This window comes from Pristiophorus japonicus, chromosome 15 (assembly GCF_044704955.1).
Source record: "Pristiophorus japonicus isolate sPriJap1 chromosome 15, sPriJap1.hap1, whole genome shotgun sequence".
Taxonomy (NCBI): Eukaryota; Metazoa; Chordata; class Chondrichthyes; family Pristiophoridae; genus Pristiophorus; species Pristiophorus japonicus.
This window is the reverse complement of record NC_091991.1, coordinates 67,297,584-67,323,897: the sequence shown is the minus strand read 5'-3', so window position 1 is coordinate 67,323,897 and position 26,314 is coordinate 67,297,584. Positions and strand designations below refer to the sequence as shown.

At 44.5% G+C, this 26,314-nt stretch overlaps 1 protein-coding gene across 3 annotated transcripts in view; it reads left to right on the top strand.

The window, feature by feature from the left end:
• parvg (parvin, gamma) overlaps positions 1–26,314 on the top strand; it is a 52,636-nt gene that overhangs the window by 6,753 nt on the left and 19,569 nt on the right. For all 3 annotated transcript variants that reach the window (XM_070900560.1, XM_070900561.1, XM_070900559.1), the window contains exons 4-11: positions 3,136–3,200; positions 7,778–7,880; positions 8,860–9,003; positions 14,112–14,227; positions 20,563–20,618; positions 21,671–21,699; positions 23,180–23,241; positions 24,157–24,225. In XM_070900560.1, coding sequence (XP_070756661.1) covers positions 3,136–3,200; positions 7,778–7,880; positions 8,860–9,003; positions 14,112–14,227; positions 20,563–20,618; positions 21,671–21,699; positions 23,180–23,241; positions 24,157–24,225 — 644 coding nt within the window. The remainder of the gene's footprint in view (positions 1–3,135; positions 3,201–7,777; positions 7,881–8,859; positions 9,004–14,111; positions 14,228–20,562; positions 20,619–21,670; positions 21,700–23,179; positions 23,242–24,156; positions 24,226–26,314) is intronic.

The window sequence follows — 26,314 nt, the reverse complement described above, 5'->3', positions numbered from 1 at the left end:
AGCAGCAGAATTGTTTTCCACCTCAATCTGTAACTTCATAGCCTGGCATATCCCTCACTCTACCATTCCCATCAAGCCAGGGGACCAACCCTGGTTCAATGAGGAGTACAGAATAGCATGCCAGGAGCAGCAGCAGTACTTAAAAGTGAGGTGCCAACCTGGGGAAGCTGCAAAACAGGACTGCATGCTAAACAGCGGAAGCAGCATGCTATAGACAGAGCTAGGCAATCATACAATCAACAGATCAGATCAGATCAAAGCTCTGCAGTCCACCCATATCCAGTTGTGAATAGTGGTGGACAATTAAACAAGTAACGGGAGGAGTAGGCTCCATGAATATCCATATTCTCGATAATGGAGCCCAGCACGCGAGTGCAAAAGACAAGGCTGAAGCGTTTGCAACTATCACTTCAGCCAGAAGTACCGAGTGGATGATCCATACCAGCCTCCTGAAATCCCCACTGTCACAGAAGCCAGTGTTCAACCAATTCGATTTACTCCACGGGATGTGAAGAAGCGGCTAAGTGCATTGGATACTGCAAAGATTATGGGGCCCCAACAACATCCCGGCTGTCGTGCTAAAGGTTTGTGCTCCAGAATTAGCCACGCCTCTAGCCAAGTTGTTCCAGTACAGCTACAACACTGGCATCTATCCGACAATGTGGAAAATTGCCCGGTTAGGTCCTGCCCACAAAAAGCAGGACAAATCCAATCTGGCCAATTACTGCCCCATCAGTCTACTCTCAATCATCAGCAAAGTAGTGGAAGGTGTCGTCGATGGTGCTAGCAAGTGGCACTTACTCACCAATAACCTGCTCGCCAATGCTCAGTTTGGATTCTACCAGGACCACTTGGCTCCAGTCCTTATTACAGCTTTGGTTCAAACATGGACAAAAGAGTTGAATTCCAGAGGTGAGGTGAGAGTGACGTTGACATCAAGGCAGCATTTGACCACGTGTAGCACCAAGGAGCCCTAGTAAAATTGAAGTCAATGGGGAATCGGGGGTAAAACTCTCCCCGGGCTGGAGTCATACCTAGCACAAAGGAAGATGGTTGTGATTATTGGAGATCAATCACCTCAGCCCCAGGACATTGCTACAGGAGTTCCTCAGAGCAGTGTCCTAGGCCCAACCATCTTCAGATTCTTCTTCAATGACCTTCCCTCCATCATAAGATCAGAAGTGGGGATGTTCGCTGATGACTGCAGTATTAAATTCCATTCGCAACTCCTCAGATAATGAAGCAGTCCATGCCCAAATTCAACAAGACCTGGACGACATTCAGGCTTAGGCTGATGAGTGGCAAGTACATTCGTGGCACACAAGTGCCAGGCAGTGACCATCTCCAACAAGTGAGAGTCCAACCGCCGCCCCTTGACATTCAACGGCATTACCATCACCGAATTCCCCACTATATATCCTGGGGGTCACTTAATTGGAACAGCCACATAAATATTGTGGCTACAAGAGCAGGTCAGAGGCTGGGTATTGTGCAGTGAGTGTCTCACCTGACTCCCCAAAGTCTTTCCACCATCTACAAGACAGAAGTCAGGAGGGTGATGGAATACTCTCCACTTGCCTGGATGAATGCAGCTCCAACTACACACGAGAAGCTCAACACTATCCGAGACAAAGCAGCCCGCTTGCTTGGCTCCCCATCCACCACCTTAAATATTCACTCCCTGCACCACCAGTGCATTGTGGCTGCAGTGTGTACCATCTACAAAATGCACTGCAGCAACTCACCAAGGCTTCTTCGGCAGCACCCCTCAAACCCACAACCTCTACCACTTAGAAGTACAAGGGCAGCAGCCCATGGGAACACTATCCCCTGCAAGTTCCCCTCCACATTACGCACCATCCTGACTTGGAAATATATCGCCGTTCCTTCATCATTGCTGGGTCAAAATCCTGGAACTCCCTCCCTAACAGCACTGTGGGAGTAGCTTCACCACATGGACTGCAGCGGTTCAAGGCGGCGGCTCACCACAAACTTCTTCAGGGCAATTAAGGATGGGCAATGACTGCTGGCCTTGCCATCGCCGCCCATATCCCAGGAATGAATTTTTTTTTAAATGAGGGATGCCGTCTTGATCCATCTATCTCTTTCTATTGAAACGTACGATTGCATCATCTAATTGTCTCTTGAATGTTTTCTCTGTCTCCACTAGCCTCCCAGGAATACTATTCCAGGTACCAATCTCTGTGTGAAGAAGTCCTGATCTTTTTAATAATTTGTATTTATTCGATTTATAGACTTCTATAATGTTCCCTCAGCAAAACATCGGGCTACTCTTAAGTTTTATAGTAACTACATACTCAATAACTTATCTACTGACAAAATAAAATATAACTCGAGGGGCCAATTTAGCAGAAACTTAAAATGCAGTGTTACAAATCAAAATAGAAATTATGTCCAATTTAAAAAAATATATTTGTTTTAGCTCCTGCACGAATTTCGGCACAGACTGGCAGATAGCAAGTCTGTTCCAAAACCTGTGTGGATGACCCCTGACCTCCCGAAACGCGGGAAAGCCTGTCACCAAAAAAAATTTACATGCGCAGAAGGCCATTGCGAGGGAAGCTTTTGCCTTCCACATGGCTGGCCGTTCGCTAGGCCCACGTTGCATCACTGATCTTTTGCATCGCCCATTTCACATCGCTGGCCTATCGCCGAGTGGAAAATCGCGATCCAAAAAATGGGCGATGTTCCAGCGATTGGTAAGGCTAAAACATTGACCATCGCTGGAACATCGCCCATTTTTTGGGCGATAGCCAGCAAAGTGGAAAGTCTAGCCCTTTATCTAGAGGGTCTGCTAGAATGTATCTGGGTATTTTACCCTGTGATTTTTCCATTGTCCTGTTGGAAAGCAATTTGCCACTGCCTGGTAATACTTGTTGACAGCCCAATCAGGACCGGAAACCGTTGCAGGCCTAATCCTACACCTGATCATATTGTACACATTGCTGGGAAAGTCAAAATCTTGATAATTGATGCTGCAACTGGTTATTTACACACAATGGTTTATTATTTGCAAGCAATTCCTGATTGCTTTGGCTCAGTAGAATATGTTTCGAAGAATTTTAATTTATTGATTTGCTGTTGGTTTGAAAACTTTCCTTTTTGTTTTCACAGGTGAAAGGAGAAAGATTATTCAGCCCAATTCAAGGAAGAATCCTAAACTCGATGAATTAATGACGGTGGAAACTTAACCCTTTATCTGCGTCTCTATCTCTCTCCCCTATATATATCTATAAGAACATAAGAAATAGGAACAGGAGTAGGCCATATGACTCCTCGAGCCTGCTCCACCATTCAATAAGATCATGGCTGATCTGATCATGGACTCGGGTCCGCTTCCCCGTCCGCTCGCCATAACCCCTTATTCCCTTATCGTTCAAGAAACTGTCTATTTCTGTCTTAAATTTATTCAATGTCCCAGCTTCCACAGCTCTCTGAGGCAGCAAATTCCACAGATTTACAACCCTCAGAGAAGAAATTCCTCCTCATGTCTGTTTTAAATGGGCGGCCCCTTATTCTAAGATCATGCCCTCTAGTTCTAGTCTCCCCCATCAGTGGAAACATCCTCTCTGCATCCACCTTGTCAAGTCCCCTCATAATCTTATGCGTTTCGATAAGATCGCCTCTCATTCTTCTGAATTCCAATGAGTAGAGGCTTAACTTACTCAACCTTTCCTCATAAGTCAACCCCCTCATCCCCGGAATCAACCTAGTGAACCTTCTCTGAACTGCCTCCAAAGCAAGTATATCCTTTCGTAAATATGGAAGCCAAAACTGCACGCAGTATTCCAGGTGTGGCCTCACCAATACCTTGTATAGCTGTAGCAAGACTTCTCTGCTTTTATACTCCATCCCCTTTGCAATAAAGGCCAAGATACCACTGGCCTTCCTGATCACTTGCTGTACCTGCATACTATCCTTTTTTTATTTCGTGCACAATTACCTCCAGGTCCCGCTATACTGTGGCACTTTGCAATCTTTCTCCATTTAAATAATAACTTGCTCTTTGATTTTTTTCTGCCAAAGTGCATGACCTCACACTTTCCAACATTATACTCCAACTGCCAAATTTTTGCCCACTCACTTAGCCTGTCTATGTCCTTTTGCAGATTTTTTGTGTCCTCCTCACACATTGCTTTTCCTCCCATTTTTGTATCGTCAGCAAACTTGGCTACATTACACACAGTCCCGTCTTCCAAGTCGTTAATATAGATTGTAAATAGTTGGGGTCCCAGCACTGATCCCTGCGGCACCCCACTGGTTACTGATTGCGAATCAGAGAATGAACCACTTTTCTCTACTCCCTGTTCTCTGTTAGTTAGCCAATCCTCTATCTATGCTTAATATATTACCTCCAACCCCGTGAACTTTTATCTTGTGTAGTAACCTTTTATGTAGCACCTTGTCAAATGCCTTCTGGAAGTCCAAATACACCACATCCATTGGTTCTTCTTTATCCACCCTGTTCATTACATCTTCAAAGAATTCCAGCAAATTTGTCAAACATGACTTCCCTTTCATAAATCCATGCTGACTCTGCCTGATCGAATTTTGCTTATCCAAATGTCCTGCTACTGCTTCTTTATACCTGTATATAGATCTCTAGATCTAGATAGACATAACTTTAGATCACTAAGAACATAAGAAATAGGAGCAGGAGTAGGCCATTTGATCCCTCGAGCCTGCTCTGCCATTCAATAAGATCATGGCTGATCTGATTCTGGCCTCAACTCCACTTCCCTGCCCACTCCCCATAACCCTTGACTCCATTATCATTCAAAAATATGTCTATCTCCACCTTAAATATATTCAAAGACCCAGCCTCCACAGCTCTCTGGGGTAGAGAATTCCAAAGATTCACGAGAAGAAGAAATTGCTCCTCATTTCTGTTTTAAATGGGCGACCCCTTATTCTGAAACTAGTTCTAGATTCCCCCGCGAGGGGAAACATCCTCTCTGCATCTATCCTGTCAAGCCCCCTCAGAATCTTGTACGTTTCAATAAGATCACCTCTCATTCTTCTAAGCTCCAAAGGGTATCGGCCCAACTTGCTCAAACTTTTCTCATATGACAACCCCTTCATGTCAGGAATTAACCTAGTGAACCTTCTCTGAACTGCCTCGAATGCAAGTATATCCTTCCTTAAATAAGGAGACCAAAATTGTACGCAGTACTCCAGGTATGGTCTTACTAATGCCCTGTACAGTTGGAGCAGGACTTCCCTACTTTTATATTCCATCCCCCTTGCAACAAAGGCCAAAATTCCATTTGCCCTCCTGATCACCTGCTTTACCTGCATGCTAACTTTTTGCATTTAATGTACAAGAACCCCCAGATCCCTCTGTACTACAGCACTTTGTAATCGCTCCCCATTTAAATAATAATTTGCTTTTTTATTTTTCCAGCAAAATGAATAACCTCACATTTTCCCATATTATAGTCCATTTGCCAAATGTTTGCCCACTCACTGAGCTTATCTATATCCCTTTGTAGATTATTTGTGTTCTCCTCACAACTTGCTTTCCCATCTATCTTTGTATCATCAGCAATGTTAGCTACCTTACACTCATCACTTCATCCAAGTCATTAATATAAATTGTAAATAGTTGAGGCCCCAGCACTGATCCCTGTGGCACCCCACTAGTCACTGTTTGCCAACCTGAAAAGGACCCGTTTACCCCGACTCTCTGTTTTCTGTTAGTTAGTCAATCCTCTATCCATGCTAATATATTACCCCCAACTCCGTGAACTTTTATCTTGTGCAGTAACCTCTTATGTGGCACCTTATCGAATGCTTTCTGGTAATCCAAATACACCACATCCACTGGTTCCCCCTTATCCACCCTGGTTGTTACATCCTCAAAGAACTCCAGCAAATTTGTCAAACATGATTTCCCTTTCATAAATCCATGCTGACTCTGGCTGCATTATGATTTTCTAAATGTCCTGCTACTCCAGCATTTTCCCAATGACTGATGTTAGGCTAACTGGTCTATAGTTTCCTGCTTTCTGTCTCCATCCTTTCTTAAATGGGGTTGTTACATTTGCTGTTTTCCAGTCCGCTGGGACATCTCCAGAATTCAGCGAATTTTGGTAGATTACAACCAATGCATCTATTATCTCTGCAGCCACTTCTTTTGGACCCTAGGATACAGGCCATCAAGTCCAGGGGACTTGTCCACCTTTAGTCCCATTCGTTTGCCTAGTACTTTATCTCTGCCCTCCCCTCCAATAGCTCCTTCATTATCAATTATTGGGATGCTTTTAGTGTCTTCTACTGTGAAGACCGATACAAAATATTTGTTCAATGTCTCTGCCATTTCCCTGTTTCTCATTATTAATTCCCCAGTCTCATCCTCTAAGGGACCAACGTTTACTTTAGCTGCTTGTTTCCTTTTTATATACCTGTAGAAGCTCTCACTGTCTGTTTTATATGTATATATTGTGTGTGTATATATTGTATGTATATGAAAAGTCACATGTTTATGTTTTTTCTATTGGTTTTACTCACCTCTAAGTCTTGAAGACTTTCATTTAGTGAAGGGTTGCTGGTGACTACTTACCTTTTGAAACCTCAAAGCTCCATCTTGTCTTGGTAACAGTCTAAATATCGCAGTGGTGACCAGCTTCAGGCTAATACAGCCTTCTGATTAGTTTCATTTAAAACTTTTTATAGATTTTAGATTTAAAAAAAATGTTAAATTGTTTATTTCCTTCTGCTTCCTGAGATCCTCTTCCCCCACCCCACCCCACCCCATGCCTCTGCTCCTATCCCCACAAGTTTCTGTGGCACTGCCAATTTCAGGTCATTCTTGGATCTCCCTTCCCTTTTCCTGTTCATTCCTGTGATCTCCCCCCTCACTACCCCTCCATTTCCCATCCATTCTCAAACCTTAGGTGCACCCTTCTCTCCTCTCTGCCCAGCAACCAGATCTTCACCTAATGTGTCTCACCCCCTCCCTTGGGCTGACACTTTGTCTTCACCTATTTCCCAGTTCAAATTATTTTTGTACTTAAAAGCTCTTGTGCTTAAACTGTCTGGTTGAAATGTAATGTAAATTGGAGTACTGCGTACCAGTTTTAGGCTCCACACTATTGGAAGGATGTTGAGGTGGTAAGAGAGGATACAGTTCAGAATTACTAGGATGATGTCTGGTACGAGGAAATATAAATATAGAAATATTTTGTAGGGAAATTTAACACAAGATGTCTGCGCTCCTCAAATTCTGGCTTCTTGAACATCCCTCATTATAACTGCTCAACCATCAGTGGCCATGCCTTCAGCTGTTTGGGCCCTAAGCTCTGGAGCTCCCTCCCTAAACCTCTCCACCTCTCTATCTCTCTTTCCTCCTTTAAGACGCTCTTTAAACAAGCTTTTGGTCATCTGCCTTAATTTTTTCTTTTGTGGCTTGGTGTCAGATTTATCTGTGTTGTCTTGTCACACTGTTGTGAAGCACCTTGGGACATTTTACTACGTTAAAGGTGCTATATAAATAAAAGTTGTTATGCAAGCTAGTGGCCAGAGTATGTAATTACATTTTCACAGGAGCGAGTTTACAAGGGGGCTTTATAATTATAAATGATGATGTGGCATTTTATAATGGAAAATGTTGACAATAGGAAGTAAAGTTTGCAGATGGGAACTACAAATGTAAGATTTTTTTAATAAGCCACAGATAGCTATTATGCCATTTAAAAAGCCATTTGGAATTAATTCATTTACGAACTGCTAAACCAGCTTTTATTCCTTTTCTCAGTTTCTCATCGACTGGATCAATGCCACATTGAAGCAGGATCATATTGTTGTCCAGTCACTGGAGGAAGATCTGTATGATGGATTAGTGCTGCATCACCTACTAGGTAAACATGTCAATAGCCGTTGTACTCTGTTTATAAACCTGGTACTGTGTATGGTGTTTTATGTTTGTCTTTCTATTGAAAACATTGGGCACAGTGGATAACTACTGTAAGATGAACTGGATTAGAGGGAATACATGCTTTTTAGAATATACTTTGGACTGCTTCCTGGATCAATGTGTTTTTAGTTAAACAAGGAAAGATGCATTTCTTGATTTATTGCTGGGAAATGGCAGGGCAAACAATTGACATGAAAGTAGGATAACAATTAGGAAATGGTGATAACATCAGTTCAACGTAAGGGTCAAAGATGAGGGCGCTAGACTGTGTTTAATGACCTCTGCTTAAAGTGTGGGTAAGTGAAGGGCGACCGTGGACAGAAATGGACACAACAATCTTGAGAAAAGTGATGGGTTTAATACTACCTGTTCCTGAACTGCACCTCACACTGGTGAGTACTTTCCAATCTTCAAACTTATCTGACCTAACAGCAGTTAAACTCTGATTCACTTCAGCCTCTATTTACTTAGCATTTCGGTTCATAGCTGTAAACATTTACAAAGAGAAAGTCACTCTGATATATCTGATTGCAAGTATTCATTTCAGGAATGCAGAGCAATTACCTCGTAGTCTTAGAGTGGCACACGCCTTAGCAGCAGAATCATATACTGTGTGTTACATGATTTAATAAAATAACATATCCTCTAATTTACCATCAGCAGTACATTAGTACTTTAATAGTGCAGAACCAAAAGTCATTATTTCAGGCAGTGTATTACAGATGTGCAACACCAACACAAGCTGAAAACTGCTGCACTAACTCCTTTCCTAAGTCAGAATCGAACATTGGCTGAAAGGGCCACGACAGGTGTAATGTAGACCAAGGCTCTCTGACTATATGTATCTGCTCAGTGTATGATTTCAGACTCCGTGGCTACTCGTGACTGTTTTAATCAACGCTTTTATGCTCTCTCTTTATTAGCACATTTAGGAAAAATCAAGCTGGATGTGGAGGAAATTGCATTGTCTGCCAATGCACAGAAACAGAAAGTAAATGTTATATTGGATACTGTGAACCAGCTTCTACAAATTAGAGAGGATGACAATCTGAACTGGAATACTGAATGTAAGTACCCTGTAGAATGCTGGCGAGCATCAATTGCAGATTGTAAATTCTCTACATAATAAAATTGACTACTATATAGGATGCTGAATGTCAGTCAGCAAATACAGGAAAAGCGCACTCGTTAACTTAATCCTTTAACTGGTTCTTGGCTCAGTACAGGGAAAACATTACAAAGATGACAGGATGGTTGGGTCAGGTGAAGGGACTGTTGAAGACTGAAGGCCTGATGATGGTTAGTAGGTAGAAAGTCACTAAGCCAGAACGGCCAGTTAGGAGAGTGGGTGATTGGCTATATAGGTAGTTGATGCAGGGAGTGGAGCAATGATGATGGACAAAGTTGGCAGAGAGAGTAGAGGAAAACATGAGAATAGACGGTAGTGGCTGTTGGAAATCAATTTTGTGGCCATTAATAGGAACAGTCAGGTGTGAGTGTGTGTTGTGGGGGGTGAGGTTTGGCAGCAATGCTGCACTGCCATACCGACCCTAAATTCAGGGCCATTGACTTCAGTGTTTTGTGATTGAGTCCTCCACGTGGATCTGTGCACATCTATCACTCCCTCAGACGATGCTTGCATCTGTGCACAGAGGCCGAACTCCAAGTCATGTTCAACACCTTCACTGAGACATATGAAAGCATATGGGCCTTACGCTCAACATCTGTAAGACAAAGGTCCTCCACCAACCTGACCCCACCACACAGCACTGCCTCCCCGGTCATCAAAATCCACATCGCAGCCTTGGACAACATGGACCATTTTCCATACCTCGGGAGCCTACTTATCAACAAGGACAGACATCGATGATGAGGTCCAACACCACCTCCAGTGTGCCAGCGCAGCCTTCGGTCGCCTGAGGAAGAGAGTGTTTGAAGATCAGGATCTCAAATCTGGCACCAAGCTTATGGTCTACAGGGCAGAAATGATACCCGCCCTCCTATATGGCTCAGAGACATGGACCATATACAGCAGACATCTCAAAGCACTGGAGAAGTACCACCAATGCTGCCTCTGCAAGATCCTGCAAATCCACTGGGAGGATAGATGCACCAATGTTAGTATTCTAGCTCAGGCCAACAACCCCAGCATTGAAGCATTGACCACACTCGACCAGCTCCATTGGGCGGGCCGCCTGCCCGACACGAGACTCGCTAAGCAAGGTCTATATTATGAACTCCTACACGGCAAGCAAGCCCCAGGTGGGCAGAGGGAACGTTTCAAGGACACCCTCAAAGCCTCCTTGATAAAGTGCAACATCCCCACCGGCACCTGGGAATCCCTGGCCCAAGACCTCCCAAAATGGAGGAAGAGCATCCGGGAGGGTGCTGAGCACCTCGCGTCTCGTCGCTGAGAGCATGCAGAAATCAAGCGCAGACAGCAGAAGGAACGTGCGGCAAACCAGACTCCCCAACCACCCTTTCCTTCTGCCCCACCTGTGACAGAGACTGTAATTCCTGCATTGGACTGTAATTCACTTTTAGAGTGGAAGCAAGTCTTCCTCGATTTCAAGGGACTGCCTATGATGACGATCTCTCTCTCCCCGTGCAACAAAAACATTTTCACTTGTATTTCTTATCACTGGAAACAGCATATCGAGATGTTCACACAGAATTAAGATAAATCGTGGCTAGCTATTTTGTGCAAGAGGGTGGCAATTCGTACCACAATCGGGTATGCAAATCTGGTCGCTTCGAATGCACTGTTAAGAAACACCATGACATCTTGTTGCTTATGTGGTGTTCTATTCAATTTTCTCAGTTGCACAATTTAAGTGCAGATGGTCAGGCAGCGAGATGTCATCATTCTTTACTGGAAGTGCCAATTGCGTTTGGCTGATTAAGCATTCCAAGTAATTGATAACCCTTGCATGGCAGTAAATCTAATATAACTGAGTGATATAGTTGATTATTGCTTCATTTTTCAGTGTATCTTCAAAGGGGTTGAGATTGTATTACTGTGGGAAGCTTGTTTATCCAGAGTTTCCATCTTCAGTCAATTAAACAATCTTGCGAGTCATCGAGAGGGTTCTGTGTTTTATAACTGTGCTAACCAACAGTGAGACTATGTCTGGGAAAAACAGAAAGAGTTGCATTCATATTGCTCCTTTCATGACCACCGGACATCCCAAGTGCTTTAGAGCCAATGCACAAATTGTTGAAGGTGGGCGGGCAGGTTGAGAAAGTGGTTAAAAAAGTGTAAGGGATCCTGTGCTTCATAAGAACATAGAAATAGGAGCAGGAGTAGGCCACCTGGCCTCTCGAGCCTGCTCCACCATTTAATAAGATCATGGCTGATCTGATCATGGATTCAACTCTACTTCCCTGCCTGTTCCCCATAACCCTTTATTCCCTTAACACTCAAAAATCTGTCTATCCCTGCCTTAAATATATTCAATGACCCAGCCTCCACAGCTCTCTGGGGCAGAGAATTCCACAGATTTACAACCCTCAGAGAAGAAATTCCTCCTCATCCCTTATTCTGAGACTATAGCCCCTAGTTTTAGTTTCTCCTGTGAAATATCCTCTCTGCATCCACCTTGCCTAGTCCCCTCATTATCTTATGTTTCGATAAGATCATCTCTCATTCTCCTGAACTCCAATGTATATAAGCCCAACCTACTCCACCTATTTTCATAAGTCAACCCCCTCATCTCCAGAATCAACCTCTGAACAGTCTCCAAAGCAAGTATGTCCTTCCTTAAATAGAGACCAAAACTGTGCATAGTACTCTACGTGTGGCCTCACCAATACACTGTACAGTTGTAGCAGGGTTTCTCTGCTTTTATACTCTATCCCCCTTGCAATAAAGGCCAACATTCAATTTGCCTTCCTGATTATTTGCTGTACCTACATACTAATTTTTGTGTTTCATGCACAAGGACCCCCAGGTCCCTCTGTACTGCAGCACTTTGCAATATTTCTCCTGTTAAATTATAATTTGCTTTTCTATTTTTTTCTGCCAAAGTGGATAACCTCACATTTTCCCATATTATACTCCATCTGCCAAATTTTTGCCCACTCACTTAGCCTGTCTATATCCCTTTGCAGATTTTTTGTGTCCTCCTCACAATTTGCTTTCCCACCCATCTTTGTATCATCAGCAAACTTGGCTACATTACACTCAGTCCCGTCATCCAAGTTCATTAATATAGATTGTAAATAGTTGAGGACCCAGCACCGATCCCTGTGGCACCCCACTAGTCACTGTTTGCTAACCGGAAAATTACCCATTTATCCTGACTCTCATTTTTCTGTTAGCTAGCCAATCCTCTATCCATGCTAATATATTTCCCCAATCCCGTGAACTTTTATCTTGTGCAGTAACCTTTTATGTGGCACCTTATCGAATGCCTTCTGGAAATCCACTGGTTCCCCCTTATCCACCCTGCTCGTTACATCCTCAAAGAACTTCAGCAAATTTGTCAAACATGATTTCCCTTTCATAAAACCATGTTAACACTCTGCTTGATTAAATTATGCTTTTCCAAATGTCCCACTACTTCTTCCTTAATAATGGACTCCTGCATTTTCCCAATGACAGATGTTAGGCTAACTGGTCTATAGTTTCCTGCTTTTTGTCTGCCTCCTTTTTTAAATAGAGGCATAGAGTACAAAAGCAAGGAAATTATGATGAACCTTTGTAAAACACTGGTTCAGCCTCAACTTGAATATTGTGTCCAATTCTGGGCACTGCACTTTAGGCAGGATGTGAAGATCTTAGAGAGGGTGCAGAAAAGATTGATGAAAATGATTCCAGGGATGAGGGATTTCAGTTACGTTGATAGACTAGAGAAGCTGGGGTTGTTCTCCTTAGAGCAGAGAAGGTTGAGAGGAGATAGAGGTGTTCAATATCATGATGGTCTAGACAGAGTAGATAGAGATAAACTTTTCCCATTGGTGGAAGGGTCGAGAACCAGAGCACACAGATTTAAGGTGATTGGCAAAAGAACCAAAGGCGACATGAGGAAAAACTTTTTTAGGCAGTGAGTGGTTATTGCACTGCCTGAGAGGGTGGTGGGGGCAGATTCAATCATGGCTTTCAAAAGGGAATTGGGTAACCTGAAGGAAGAAAATATGCAGGGCTGCAGGGAAAGGGTGGGGTGGGACTAGCTGAAGTGCTCTTGGAGAGAGCCGGCACAGGCTCAACTGGCTGAATGGCCTCGTTCTGTGTTGTAACATTCTATGATTCAAAGTACTTTTTGCATTGTAATCACTGCTGTAATGTCAGAAACGTGACACCCAATTTGTGCACACTCCCACAAACAGCAATGTGATAATGACCAGAGAATCTGTTTTTTTTAGTGATGTTGATTGAGGGATAAATATTGACCAGGACACCAAGGATAACTCCCCTGCTTTTCTTCAACCACCTGTAAGGGCAGATAGGGCCTTGGCTTTACATCTCATGCGAGATATATATATGTGTGTATGTGTATATATGTATGTGTGTATATATAATGTGTGTATTTATGCATGTATAAAATATGTATGTGTCCACACCAATGGTATTCAGATGACATTTGGCAATCAAATTTTGAAGAGCTGTTCGTTCTGTCATGCTGTACCACTCTGTTACTGACTGACATTTTGTTCAGAACCAAAATCCCATTTTTGGTTGATGCCCACTCTCGGGAACACATCTGGCTCACAGAGTGGTGGGATGGAGCTCTGCAAATAGTAAGCTTCTAATCTTAATCATGCTGCTGTGTGTAGTTGTGATGTGGAAGACAAGTACTTCTCTACAGGAAGAGAGGCTTAAAAAGCTATTGGACCAATAATTGCATTTTAATAGGGCCCTTTGACCAGCTAATGGCATTCCCTTACCTCATTTTCTTAGATAGCAAAAGAAGTGGGAATTACACTAATTCCCAACTCAGTCAACATCCCACAGATGGGCACGTCATGAGTGGAGGCTGAGGAACACATGTTGAAGGGAATGTAGAATGGAAAATGCCAGCAGGCTATAATATTTGTACACACCTCGCACAGCTCCAGCTCTTCAGAGGTGAAGAATAATGATTTGGAAACCATGTCCACTCGTGTGTATGTATAGTATCTCAAATCAAAGCTATTGTTTTCTCCATTGTCAGCCTTTGTTTCCTTTGACTTTCAGTAATCCATGAAAAGGACTTGGTCTCCACTTTACATCTCTTGGTTGCCATTGCGAAGCACTTCAAACCTGACATTCCCCTTCCACAAAATGTTTACGTGGAAACGTTAATCCTTGAGGTAACTATGGAAACCAAAGAAAGAGAGGTTAACTCGTTCTGATTTGATTTTAAGTTTATTTCGACAGTAATTCTTCTGCAGTGCTGTTGGTGTGGCCAGGAATCCAGTTAGGATGATTGCAGGTGTTGAAAGTAAAATCCGTGCATGATCACATACAATGAATGATGCGTACTTACCGGTTTCTTGTGTGTATTTTCTTTATTGTGTGTGGAGGTATGAAATCCTTTCCTTTCTCCTCCATCCACTAGTTTCTTCGTTAAGAAGCTGGCTAGGTAACATACTCCTAATCCTTTTCTAGTGGCACTGTGACCTAGTCAACCGAGAGAACCCATACGAGAAACCAGTGGGAAGAGTATGTCTCTCTGTCATTTGCCTCTATTCCTTTGTTTTCTTTCCTCTCCTGATGAGGAAGGAGAGCACAGCATGCAATTGCTGCAACACAACATTTGTAGATTTGGTTTGAAAATAATCGGTTTGAGGGCTTTCTGTGGATTCCTATGCTGTAACCAGGTAGGTCTGTGGTAAAGTAATTATTTTTCAGCCCGCCTACTCCAGGGGAATGTCAGCAAAAACATGTTGCATGTTTTGTTGATAAAAGAACATGAGAAACAAGAAAAAGAAAGAAAGCCTTGCATTTATATAGTGCTTTTCACAACCACCGGGCGTCTCAAAGCCCTTTATAGTCAAGTGTAGTCACTGTTGTAATATGGGAAACGCGGCAGCCAATATGCGCACAGCAAACTCCCAAGGTATGGGAAATGGTCCACGTTGTCCAGGGCCGTGCCATGGATCTTGATGACTGGGGGGCAGTGCTGTGCAGTGAGGACAGGCTGGTGGATGACCTTTGTCTTACAGATTTTTAACGTAAGGCCCATGCTTTCATATGCCTCAGTAAATACATTGACTTTGACTTGGAGTTCAGCCTCTGTATGTGCACAGACCCAGGCGTCATCCACGTACTGTAGCTCAATGACAGAGATTGGGATGGTCTTGGACCTGGCCTGGAGACGACGAAGGTTCATCAGGTTCCCACTGGTTCAGTAGTTTAGTTCCACTCCAGCAGGGAGATTGCTGACTGTGAGGTAGAGCATGACAGCGAGGAAGATTGAGAACTATTTCTCATACCTCGGGAGCCTCTTATCAGCAAGAGCAGACATTGATGACGAGATTCAACACCGCCTCCAGTGCGCCAGTGCAGCCTTCGGTCGCCTGAGGAAAAGAGTGTTTGAAGGCCAGGCCCTCAAATCTACCGCCAAGCTCATGGTCTACAGGGCTGTAGTAATACCTGCCCTCCTGTATGGCTCAGAGACCATGGACCATGTACGGTAGACACCTCAAGTCACTGGAGAAATACCACCAACGATGTCTCCGCAAGATCCTACAAATCCCCTGGGAGGATTGATGCACCAATGCTGGCGTCCTCAACCAGGCCAACATCCCCAGCATTGAAGCACTGACCACACTTGATCAGCTTCGCTGGGCAGGCCACATTGTACACATGCCAGACACGAGACTCCCAAAGCAAGCGCTCTACTCGGAACTCCTTCACGGCAAACGAGCCAAAGGTGGGCAGAGGAAACATTGCAAGGACACTCTCAAAGCCTCCATGATAAAGTGCAATATCCCCACTGACACTTGGGAGTCCCTGGCCAAAGACCGCCCTAAGTGGAGGAAGTGTATCTGGGAGGGCGCTGAGCACCTCGAGTCTCATCGCCGAGAGCATGCAGAAATCAAGCGCAGGCAGCGGATAGAGCGTGCGGCAAATCTGTCCCACCCTCCCTTACTCTCAATGACTCTCTGTCCCACCTGTGACAGTGACTGTGCTTCTCATATTGGACTGTTCAGCCACCAAAGGACTCATTTTTAAAGTGGAAGCAAGTCTTCCTCGATTCCGAGGGACTGCCTATGATGATGAGCAAACTCCCACAAACAGCAATGTAATATTGACCAGATAATCTATTTTTGTTATGTTGATTGAGGGATAAATATTGGCCAGGGGGATAACTATCCTGCTCTTTGAAATAGTGACATTGGATCTTTTCCGTCCACTCGAGGGGGCAGATGGGACCTCGGTTTAACGTCGCATCCAAAAAACGGCACCTTCGACAGTGCAGCACTCCCTCAGCATTGCACTGGAGTGTCAGCCTAGATTTATGTGCTCAAGTTTCTAGAGTGGGACTTGAATCCACAACCTTCTAACTCAGAAGCGAGAGTGCTACCCACTGATCCACGGCTGACACTGGATGGAACAAGAAATGACTTTTCGGGCCCTTAACTGCACTAGACCACACACAACTCTCCTCATCATGATCTCTATCCAACCTGTTCATCGACTATTGAAAGGTTTGCAGACTTCCTCCTTGTCTTCCAAAGGCAAGAAAAAAAGCTGCAGAATTCCCTGACCTTTCCCAGCCTCTCAGCAACCATCGAGTTCCACAGAACATTTAATCATCAGAGGAAAAGCAGCTTGATGATCGAGTATTCATCAAGAGAAATATAAGATACTTAACGGGATCGGGAAAGAAAACCTGGAGCAATATTTTCAGATACAGCAAGGCAAGAAAGTACAGGTTCAGAATTATAAAGGACAAATTTAGGTCAGATGTCAAAAACTACTTGTTTACAGAGAGTGATTAATAGCTGGAACAGGTTGCCACAAAGGGTGCTTGTAGACTTACTTGATAAACAGCTAGATGCTGTAGTAGGAAGAGAGTAGTTGGCTGAAGGGCCCTGTTCATCAGAACTCATCATGTGAGCTACATCTGTTCTGTTCTGTTCTATTAACCAAGGCCACTTTAGTGGTTTGTGTTTTTCACAGAAAATTGGACAGCATTAGAGAATGTGATTCGCAAAAACAGTGAAATTCTTGTAAATCTGTGCAGTAAAAGTAAAATTTGATTTACTTAGTCACCATAAACCTCAGGCCTTAATTAGAAACAGATGGAATCACTGGTAAAATCTGCAAATCCCATGTACTAAATCAGACTTTAATTTATTGAATCACTATAAACCAATGGTCCTGCTTAAAACCCTCAATCTTTTTTTTTACAAATTGCTAACAGACACATTAAAGGCTTTAGTTCGGAGTCTCCAGTTTGAAGATCATTTCGAGGCCAAAAACCCTCTTTCCCATTAAGTATTTGGTAAAACATGGTTGGGATCTGTCAGAAAAAATATTTGACTTGAAAGCAGTCATAGATCCACCTCTGTGGTGTTTTAAAACCATCTTGTTACTTCCAGTTATTTCTTGTGAAATAATAGTGTCAATCAAAATGTGATTTCAATGCAAAATTGGCACATAGGAATGTGCAGAACTAGAAAAGGCCAACAGTACATCTGGCTGGTTCTAACTTGCTCTGTTTAAAAAAAAACAAGCTGCCAACCATAATTATTATGACCATTGCATATGGATGAAATTGAGCAACTAACTCACCACAGCCTGAGCCCAAAACCAAAGAGATCTTTTGCCTTTTCTCAGTTTTAACTTGCCAGTCTGGCAAATGGAAAGGCTGCTAAAGACTGAGTGCAGGAGAACCCCTTTAAGGGAACGATGCTCTCAGGAAATTGTTTTGCTTTATCTTGCCCAACAGCAACTTCTGCTTATTCTGCGGAAGCACGTAATGCACTAAGTAAAACGCTGCTCCACAGTGTGATCTCAAGATTTGGTTTCTTTATAAAACAATGCTGACAAAAAAATATTGCACTCTTTAGAATAGTTTAATTTCCTAATAGGTAGAATTCCAGTACATTTTTTTTTTAAAAAGGTCCCAATAAGAAATCATCATCATCGGCAGTCCCTCGAAGTCGAGGAAGACTTGTTTCCACTCCTGAAGTGAGTTCTTTAGTGGCTGAACAGTCCAATACGAGATCCACAGATTCTCACAGGTGGGATAGACAGTCGTTGAGGGAAGGGCTGGGTGGGACTGGTTTGCCGCACGCTCTTTCCGCTCTCTGCGCTTGTTTACTGCATGCTCTCGACATTGAGACTCAAGGTGCCCAGCGCCCTCTCGGATGTACTTCCTCCACTTAGAGAGGTCTTTGGCCAGGGACTCCCAGGTGTCAGTAGGGATGTCGCACTTTATCAGGGAGGCTTTGAGGGTGTCCTTGTAGTGTTTCCTTCACCCACTTTTTGCTTGTTTGCCAGTAAGGAGATTCGAGTAGAGCACTTGCTTTGGGAGTCTCATGTCTGGCATGCGAGCTATGCGGCCTGCCCAGCGGAGCTGATTGAGTGTGGTCAGTGCTTCAATGCTGGGGATGTTATCCTGGACGAGGACGCTGATGTTGGTGCGCCTGTCCTCCCAGGGAATTTGTAGGATCTTGCGGAGACATAGTTGGTGATATTTCTCCAGCAACTTGAGGTGTCTACTGTACATGGTCCACGTCTCTGAGCCATACAGGAGGGCAGGTATTAATACAGCCCTGTAGACCATGAGCTTGGCGGCAGTTTTGAGGGCCTGGTCTTCAAACACTCTCTTCCTCAGGTGGCCGAAGGCTGCACTGGCGCACTGGAGGCGGTGTTGGATCTCGTCGTCGATGCCTGCTCTTGTTGATGGGAGGCTCCCGAGGTATGGGAAGTGGTCCACGGTGTCCAGGGCCGTGCCGGGGATCTTGATGACTGGGGGGCAGTGCTGTGCGGCGAGGACAGGCTGGTAGAGAACCTTTGTCTTACGGATGTTTAGCGTAAGGCCTATGCTTTTGTACGCCTCGTTCACATGCAGGCCGTGATCCTTACCAACAGATCCATCACAGATCCAATCCATGTCCGTACTGGGGTTAACCAGGGCTGCATCATCGCCCCAACCCTCTTCTCAATCTTTTTCGCTGCCATGCTCCACCTCAGTCAACAAGCTCCCCACTGGAGTGGAACTTAAACTACAGAACCACTGGGAACCTGTTCAACCTGCGCCGACTCCAGGCCAGGTCCAAGACCACCCCAACCTCTGTCGTCGAGCTACAGTACGCGGACGACGCCTGTGTCTGCGCACATACAGAGGGTGAACTCCAGGACATAGTCGACGTATTTACAATAAGAAATACTCTTGAATGCAATGGTCTTAATCCATCTGTGTGCATTGTTGAAAAGGACTTGAATTAAAGCATGTAATTTGTGTTGTTTCAAGTGATGTTTCCTTCAACAGTATTTAGTTGTTACAGTTCTTGCTCTTTGTAGGTAGGAGTTCAGTAGCATTTTAAAACCTGAAGCAAAAAGACTTGATTTGAAGGGGGAAGATATAGTGGGGGTGATCAAGAATTTCTATGCTGCAAACCAAAAATTCCTGCATGTTAAGTTATTGGGGTCCAGTTTAAAAGACAGTTTACACAATAAAGATGGATATAAGAAATAGGAGCAAGGAGTAGGCCATTCAGCCCTTCAAGCTTGCTTCACCATTCAATACTATCATGGCTGATCTTCTACCTCAACACGTTCCTGCACTCTCCCCATATCCCTCGATTCCCTTAATATCCAAGAAAACTATCAACCTCTGTCTTGAATATACTCAACGTCTCAGCATTCACAGCTCTCTGGGGTAGAGAATTCCAAAGATTCACAACCCTTTGAGTGAAGAAATTTCTCCTCATCTCAGTTCTAAATGGCCGGCCCCTTATTCCTAGACTGATCCCTGGTTCTCGACTCCCCAGTCAGGGGCAACATCCTCCCAGCATCTACCCTGTCAAGCCCAGTAAGAATTTTATATGTTTCAATGAGATGATTTTGAACAGTGTCAAAGATGCAAACTGCTATGAATCTTGTGAAATCATTTTTTTATTGCTCCTTGTTTTTGAGAGAGGGGTTAAATTATGTTCATCAGAGAGTCACTTTTTAATCTGGTATCAGCATCAAGCACTCTGGATCAGATTTAGAAATCAGGCACAGCATAAAGCTTCCCCTGCTGCCCCTTACTGCATCAGCCTGATGTTTCCATTTCGCACTCCAGCTTTGCGTCTGACCAAAGAAAGCCAAGAAAGAGAAACTTTCACATTGGGCTAGATTTCAACCTGATTCCAGCAATGGAAGAGCCGTATGCTAATATTTGGCAGAGACTTCGAGGAGAAGCAATAACTTAAAAATTAATTTCCACAAGACTGGTCCAAATGCTGTGGAATAGATGTGCTGAAAGGGATCTTCCAGCCCTACATCACGGCAGTCCATCGGCTTCATTCATGGTGCCCTACAAACAAAGATCATTGACAAATGAGTTTTTCAAAGAACTCTGCAGTAAAGTAGCTAACTATTTACATAGCATTATGAGCCTTTTTCAGCGGAGGGAAACCTTTCGGGTTATTTATAAATGTATCTGCACGATTTAAAATTGATGAAAATGTTCTTTTACTAGATTGAAAAAACAGGAATCAAGACGGTGCAACATTTGGAATTTCTCACATACAAAAGGTAGGGTGTATAATCTGTTAAATTTTATATCGTTTCAAATATTATTCACACTCCGGAGATATGCTGTGGAAATTTCAAATATGAAGTTTGTATAAGAATATGGACGATTGTGTGAATGGTCAGAGAGAGGTATGGTTCTGAGGAAAGGTCACCAACCTGAAACATTAACTCTGTTCCTCTCTCCACAGATGCTGCCTGACCTCCTGAATATTTTCAGCATTTTCTGTTTTTACATTAATGCTTAGGCTTATTTTCCCACTTTTCAGTGCAAGTTAGATCATTTCTTCCATGAGTGTAAATAAATCATAGTTCATAAGCATCACGTGAATGTGAATCTGTGATGGTTTTGTGAGTTTGTTCATTTGTTACATGTTTAAAATGGACTAGATGGCTCAGTGGATCAACACGCTCCCCTTGAACCAGGGACCTGGTTTTGAATCTGGCTCGGATGAATGGACTGAAAGTCTCCTTGATCTGTTAGCTGTAATGATGCTTGAGATCAACAGACATGAAATGGGTTTGGCCAGTCTCGGCCTTTCACCTTATACAAAAGTGCAGCTAAAACAAACTATGCTTAATTTGGTTCTGTATTGCCAATCTCACTCTGAGAGCTGGTAGGATATCTGGTGTGGAAAATGGAAAAGTGTCACACTAGTGCAGTACATGATGGACTTCTGAACTTGAGGCTGAGCCTGAGCAGGCGGGGCTTTGCTCTGCTTTGAACCTTCATTGTACCTATGCTGAAAGGCCTTGATAAATAACACCTTTTCAAGGCACTGCACCCTCTTTAACAACAGAAGTGATACGTTTGAATGGATCATTTTCAAACACTACCTTCTGTTAGAAGATTCAGGACTAACCTGCTATTTAGTTTGTGGATGAGTTATTGCTGAATCCTCAGAGAGCATTCTGAGCAGGGTGAATCCACTTTGGCTGGCTTGGACTCGGATTGTAAATAAATATCTGTTTTACTCATGCACCATGAATAAAGTGGATTGGTTTTGCTCTTTTTAATAAGTTATTTAAATTCATTTATGGTTTTTTTGGAATAGTGATGATACAGAACAAAGCCAAACATCAGGTAAGATATTTCCTGGGATTACTATCCATATTAACACTTCACTGACTATTGGGTTTAGCGTATTAACATTTTTACAACATGTAGAGGGAGGCTGTAATCTAATTGAGGGCTTCAAATTGGAGACAAAGTTCAAATGGTTTTTAAACCTCCTGTGAATTCAAGAACCAAAGACAGCTCATAATTTGATTCCACAAGCCCTCTAATAGCTGCTGTTTCTCTGTTGAGGTTTCTGCGGCATGGAGGAGCTGTGTCTTTGGGTTCACTGTATCACTAATCCTTATTTTTAAAGGAAATCTCTGGGCCGAATGTTTAAATAAGAAAGATTTGACAGTTATGTGAAGGAGTCTGTAACGTCCCTATTTCCAAGCTAGGCGTTATTTTATAAGGAACATCCAGAGAACCTTAAAATGTTGTTTCCAGGTTGCTGGGTATGTTTAAAAAGAAATAACTTTTACTGAATTTTGACCTGCAAAAAGACAAATCCTCCCAGGTCTCAGTAGATCCCAAGATGCGCATGCATTGCATTAGTGATGATGTATGTATGAAATGTGTGCGATGATGTCACTACTATAATGCATGTGCTTCCTAGGACTCGACTTTCAGAGACTTGAAGGGTGGTAAATTAAGGCCAGTTCTTTACAGTATGCTTATAACAAAAAAGATTCACTGCAAACAAAGATACTGATCCAAAGCACAAGCTGCAAGATTATATTTTAGTTCAACTATTTGTCAGACTTTAAAAATAACTCCGTTTTACAATGCTACTTTAAACATATGTTTTACTAGTCAACACTTTACAGTGTACAGGCCATTCACAAATGCTGGAAATGTATTTTACTGCTGAAATAGTTCAACAGTATTTTAGAATCATGATAATGTACATTACATTACTTATACCTCTTTTATACTGTTTTAAGCTCTAATTTTCCCCTCTGATTTTCTCCCTTTTGATGAAAAACTAAAAAAACACCCAAAGAACCCTGGGCTTTTAAATTAACTGATTTTAAAGGTCCTTATGTACCCACAGACTGACCATGTCTGTGGTGATCAGTAGCATCAAATCTGTCTCCCCTCAGTTAACATGCTCAATAACACATTTAAATGAAATGTTGGTTACTTTTTGAACTATTTAAACCTTTATACGCGCTGAATTACACAACCATAGGCAGAAATAGCATTACATTGGGGAACGTTTGAACAACTAGTTGTGTGCCATTCCTCTCTGTTTTATTTATTTTTCAATGTCATATTATGGTAATGATAGTGATTTAAATGACTCTTCTCCTTTCAAGGACAGGGGTTCTTAGTTTAAAAAATACGATTGGTGGCTTCCTACTGGGTCGATAGCATGTTCAAATGAGTTGTATTAGAAAGAGTCTCAGTGCTTTCAAAAAATCTCAAGTAATTGTTTTATTTCACAGTAAGAACTCCAAGCTGTGCAGTGCTATTATTCTGATATGTATTCTTTCTATGTTTTTAGAAGCTGATAGCATTAATGATCTGTTTAAGCTCGGTCCTGACAAAGTGAAAATAGTGCAACAGGTATTACACTTCCAGTTGTTATATTTCTCCTCGTGCTTTTTTATTTTTATATTTTCCAATTCCCCCTGCAAGGACTTTGATTCCTCCTTAGGACTTTGAACGATGTTAAACTTGCTATATAAATGCAAGTACAGTTCCATAAATACCAGCAACCCTCTAACAACTCACCCAAGTTCTCTCCTTTATGCGTGGGCCTCGGTGGTGAATATTGACAGGCTATTTAACCATCACCCTCACACTCAATCCCGGCCTTCTGCGAGTCCCCATACACACACACTTGGCAGGGAAATTGTACTGTGATCAACAACAGGACCTCAGCTGACTCTTCCCTGTCTCTCCACTGCCTCAGCTGAGTGGAGTAGCACTGTCTGTTAGTGTGTGTGGGGAGCTGTAGGCAGACAGACCCATGTTCTTACTTCTGCTCCTGGCTATACAGTCAAGCCCACTTAAATGAATAATAGGCAAATTAATAACATGTTTGAGAATAAAATCTTCATGCATAAATCCCTTTGCTATCTTTTCCAATTACACCTGTCCCTGTTAAATAATTAACATAAATGAATAACACGCTTACATGAATTGAATAGTCTGGATTTATTCCTTTAAGTTTTGTACTGCCTCGCTAAAGCCGATGCATTAAGGCCTTTTTGCCAATCAATGTTCTTTTTACAAATATTTTATCTAGGTGTGAAAACTGCCGAGTAACAAATTGAGTGGTGTATCAGATACTTCTGGTATTGCCAATCAAGTGTGACATGGCCTTTGTTTAGGTGTGAAAAGCACCTTATGTGCTAATGCTCAAGCTTTGTGATGCTGATAACTTACCCACGTTTTAGTGGTGCATAAATGTTTTGGCTGAGCTGATGTTTCCTAACTTCACATTGGTGCAGAGTTAAACTGCATTTCTTCTTTTAGGCAATGCTTCATTTCGCTAACAAACATCTGGGAAGTTTAGGTGTGGTTGTTAAGGACCTCAAAACACAGGTCTGTATATTTTTTCAGTTTAACTATTTGGGATGCGCTTATTTGTACTGCAAAAATGGCCACCATGCTTCACCTTTTGTCTATGATTGGTCCCCTTGGGGGATAAGCCACACCCTGAAGTTTCACAGGAATGTGTAACTGGATCCGCCCATCCCAAGGTCTCACTGACTTTACAATTGTAACTCGATCCACTTTGACTTCCTGAAGCAACAGAGGACAGAGATCCCCAGAAGACAACAAGGGCCAGCCAAAGTGCTTACCCCAGTCCGTACATCCCTCCCCCAGCGGGGGGAGAGAGTCGGGGCCTCAGCAGAGTCTTGAGCCTCAGGTCCAGCTTCTCGGCACCACATGGAGGGAATGATTCGGGACCGGTAGAGGGCGGAGCTTGACAGGGTGGGGCTTAACAGATGCAGCATGAGGAGGCGGGGTTTGACAGACCAAGTGCAGTACAAATAGTTCAAATAGAGAAGCGGCAGAGGGCTGAGAGGGGGGTGGAAGAGAGAGAGAGACTGCGGGAGGAAGAGAGGCTGGGGGGAGAGAGAGAGAGAGGGAGGCTGGGGGGAGAGTGAGTGAGAGAGAGAGGGAGGCTGGGGGGAGAGTGAGAGAGAGAGGGAGGCTGGGGGGAGAGTGAGAGTGAGGCTGGGGGGAGAGTGAGAGAGAGAGGGAGGCTGGAGAGTGAGTGAGAGAGAGAGGGAGGCTGGGGGGAGAGTGAGTGAGAGAGAGAGGGAGGCTGGGGGGAGAGTGAGTGAGAGAGAGAGGGAGGCTGGGGGGAGAGTGAGTGAGAGAGAGAGGGAGGCTGGGGGGAGAGTGAGTGAGAGAGAGAGGGAAGCTGGGGGGAGAGTGAGTGAGAGAGAGAGGGAGGCTGGGGGGAGAGTGAGTGAGAGAGAGAGGGAGGCTGGGGGGAGAGTGAGAGAGAGAGAGAGAGGGAGGCTGGGGGGAGAGTGAGAGTGAGAGTGAGAGAGAGAGAGAGAGAGAGAGAGGGAGGCTGGGGGGAGAGTGAGTGAGAGAGAGAGGGAGGTTGGGGGGAGAGTGAGTGAGAGAGAGAGGGAGGTTGGGGGGGGAGAGTGAGAGAGAGAGGGGGAGGCTGCGGGGGGGGGAGTGAGAGAGGGGGAGGCTGCGGGGGGGGAGTGAGAGAGGGGGAGGCTGCGGGGGGGGAGTGAGAGAGGGGGAGGCTGCGGGGGGGGAGTGAGAGAGGGGGAGGCTGCGGGGGGGGAGTGAGAGAGGGGGAGGCTGCGGGGGGGAGTGAGAGAGGGGGAGGCTGCGGGGGGGGGAGTGAGAGAGGGGGAGGCTGCGGGGGGGAGTGAGAGAGGGGGAGGCTGCGGGGGGGGGAGTGAGAGAGGGGGAGGCTGCGGGGGGGGAGTGAGAGAGGGGGAGGCTGCGGGGGGGAGTGAGAGAGGGGGAGGCTGCGGGGGGGGGAGTGAGAGAGGGGGAGGCTGCGGGGGGGAGTGAGAGAGGGGGAGGCTGCGGGGGGGGGAGTGAGAGAGGGGGAGGCTGCGGGGGGGGAGTGAGAGAGGGGGAGGCTGCGGGGGGGGAGTGAGAGAGGGGGAGGCTGCGGGGGGGGGAGTGAGAGAGGGGGAGGCTGCGGGGGGGGGAATGAGAGAGGGGGAGGCTGCGGGGGGGAGTGAGAGAGGGGGAGGCTGCGGGGGGGGAGTGAGAGAGGGGAGGCTGCGGGGGGGAGTGAGAGAGGGGGAGGCTGCGGGGGGGGAGTGAGAGAGGGGGAGGTTGCGGGGGGGAGGGAGAGAGAGGGGCTGGGGGAGAGAGAGTGTGAGAGGCTGGGGGAGAGTGAGAGAGAGACTGGGGGGGGGTGGTGAGGTGAGAGAGAGCATCTAGGGCAGGGGGGGGAGGGGGGGAGATTGGGAATTTGGAAGACGGATCACGTTCTTCCAACCCCCGACAAGGGACATCATTGGAGTGGATGATATCCAGAATATGGGGCCCGAGTTTGGGGCCGCACCTAGAACGGCACAGCCCCGACCTGGACGGCTGTTTTTCGCGCCCGAAAGTGCGCCTAAAAAATATCTGCAGATTCTCCGGCTCCCTGCAGGTCCTTTGGAGCTTGGTGCGGTGCAGCACGAGCTGTGGGGGGCCG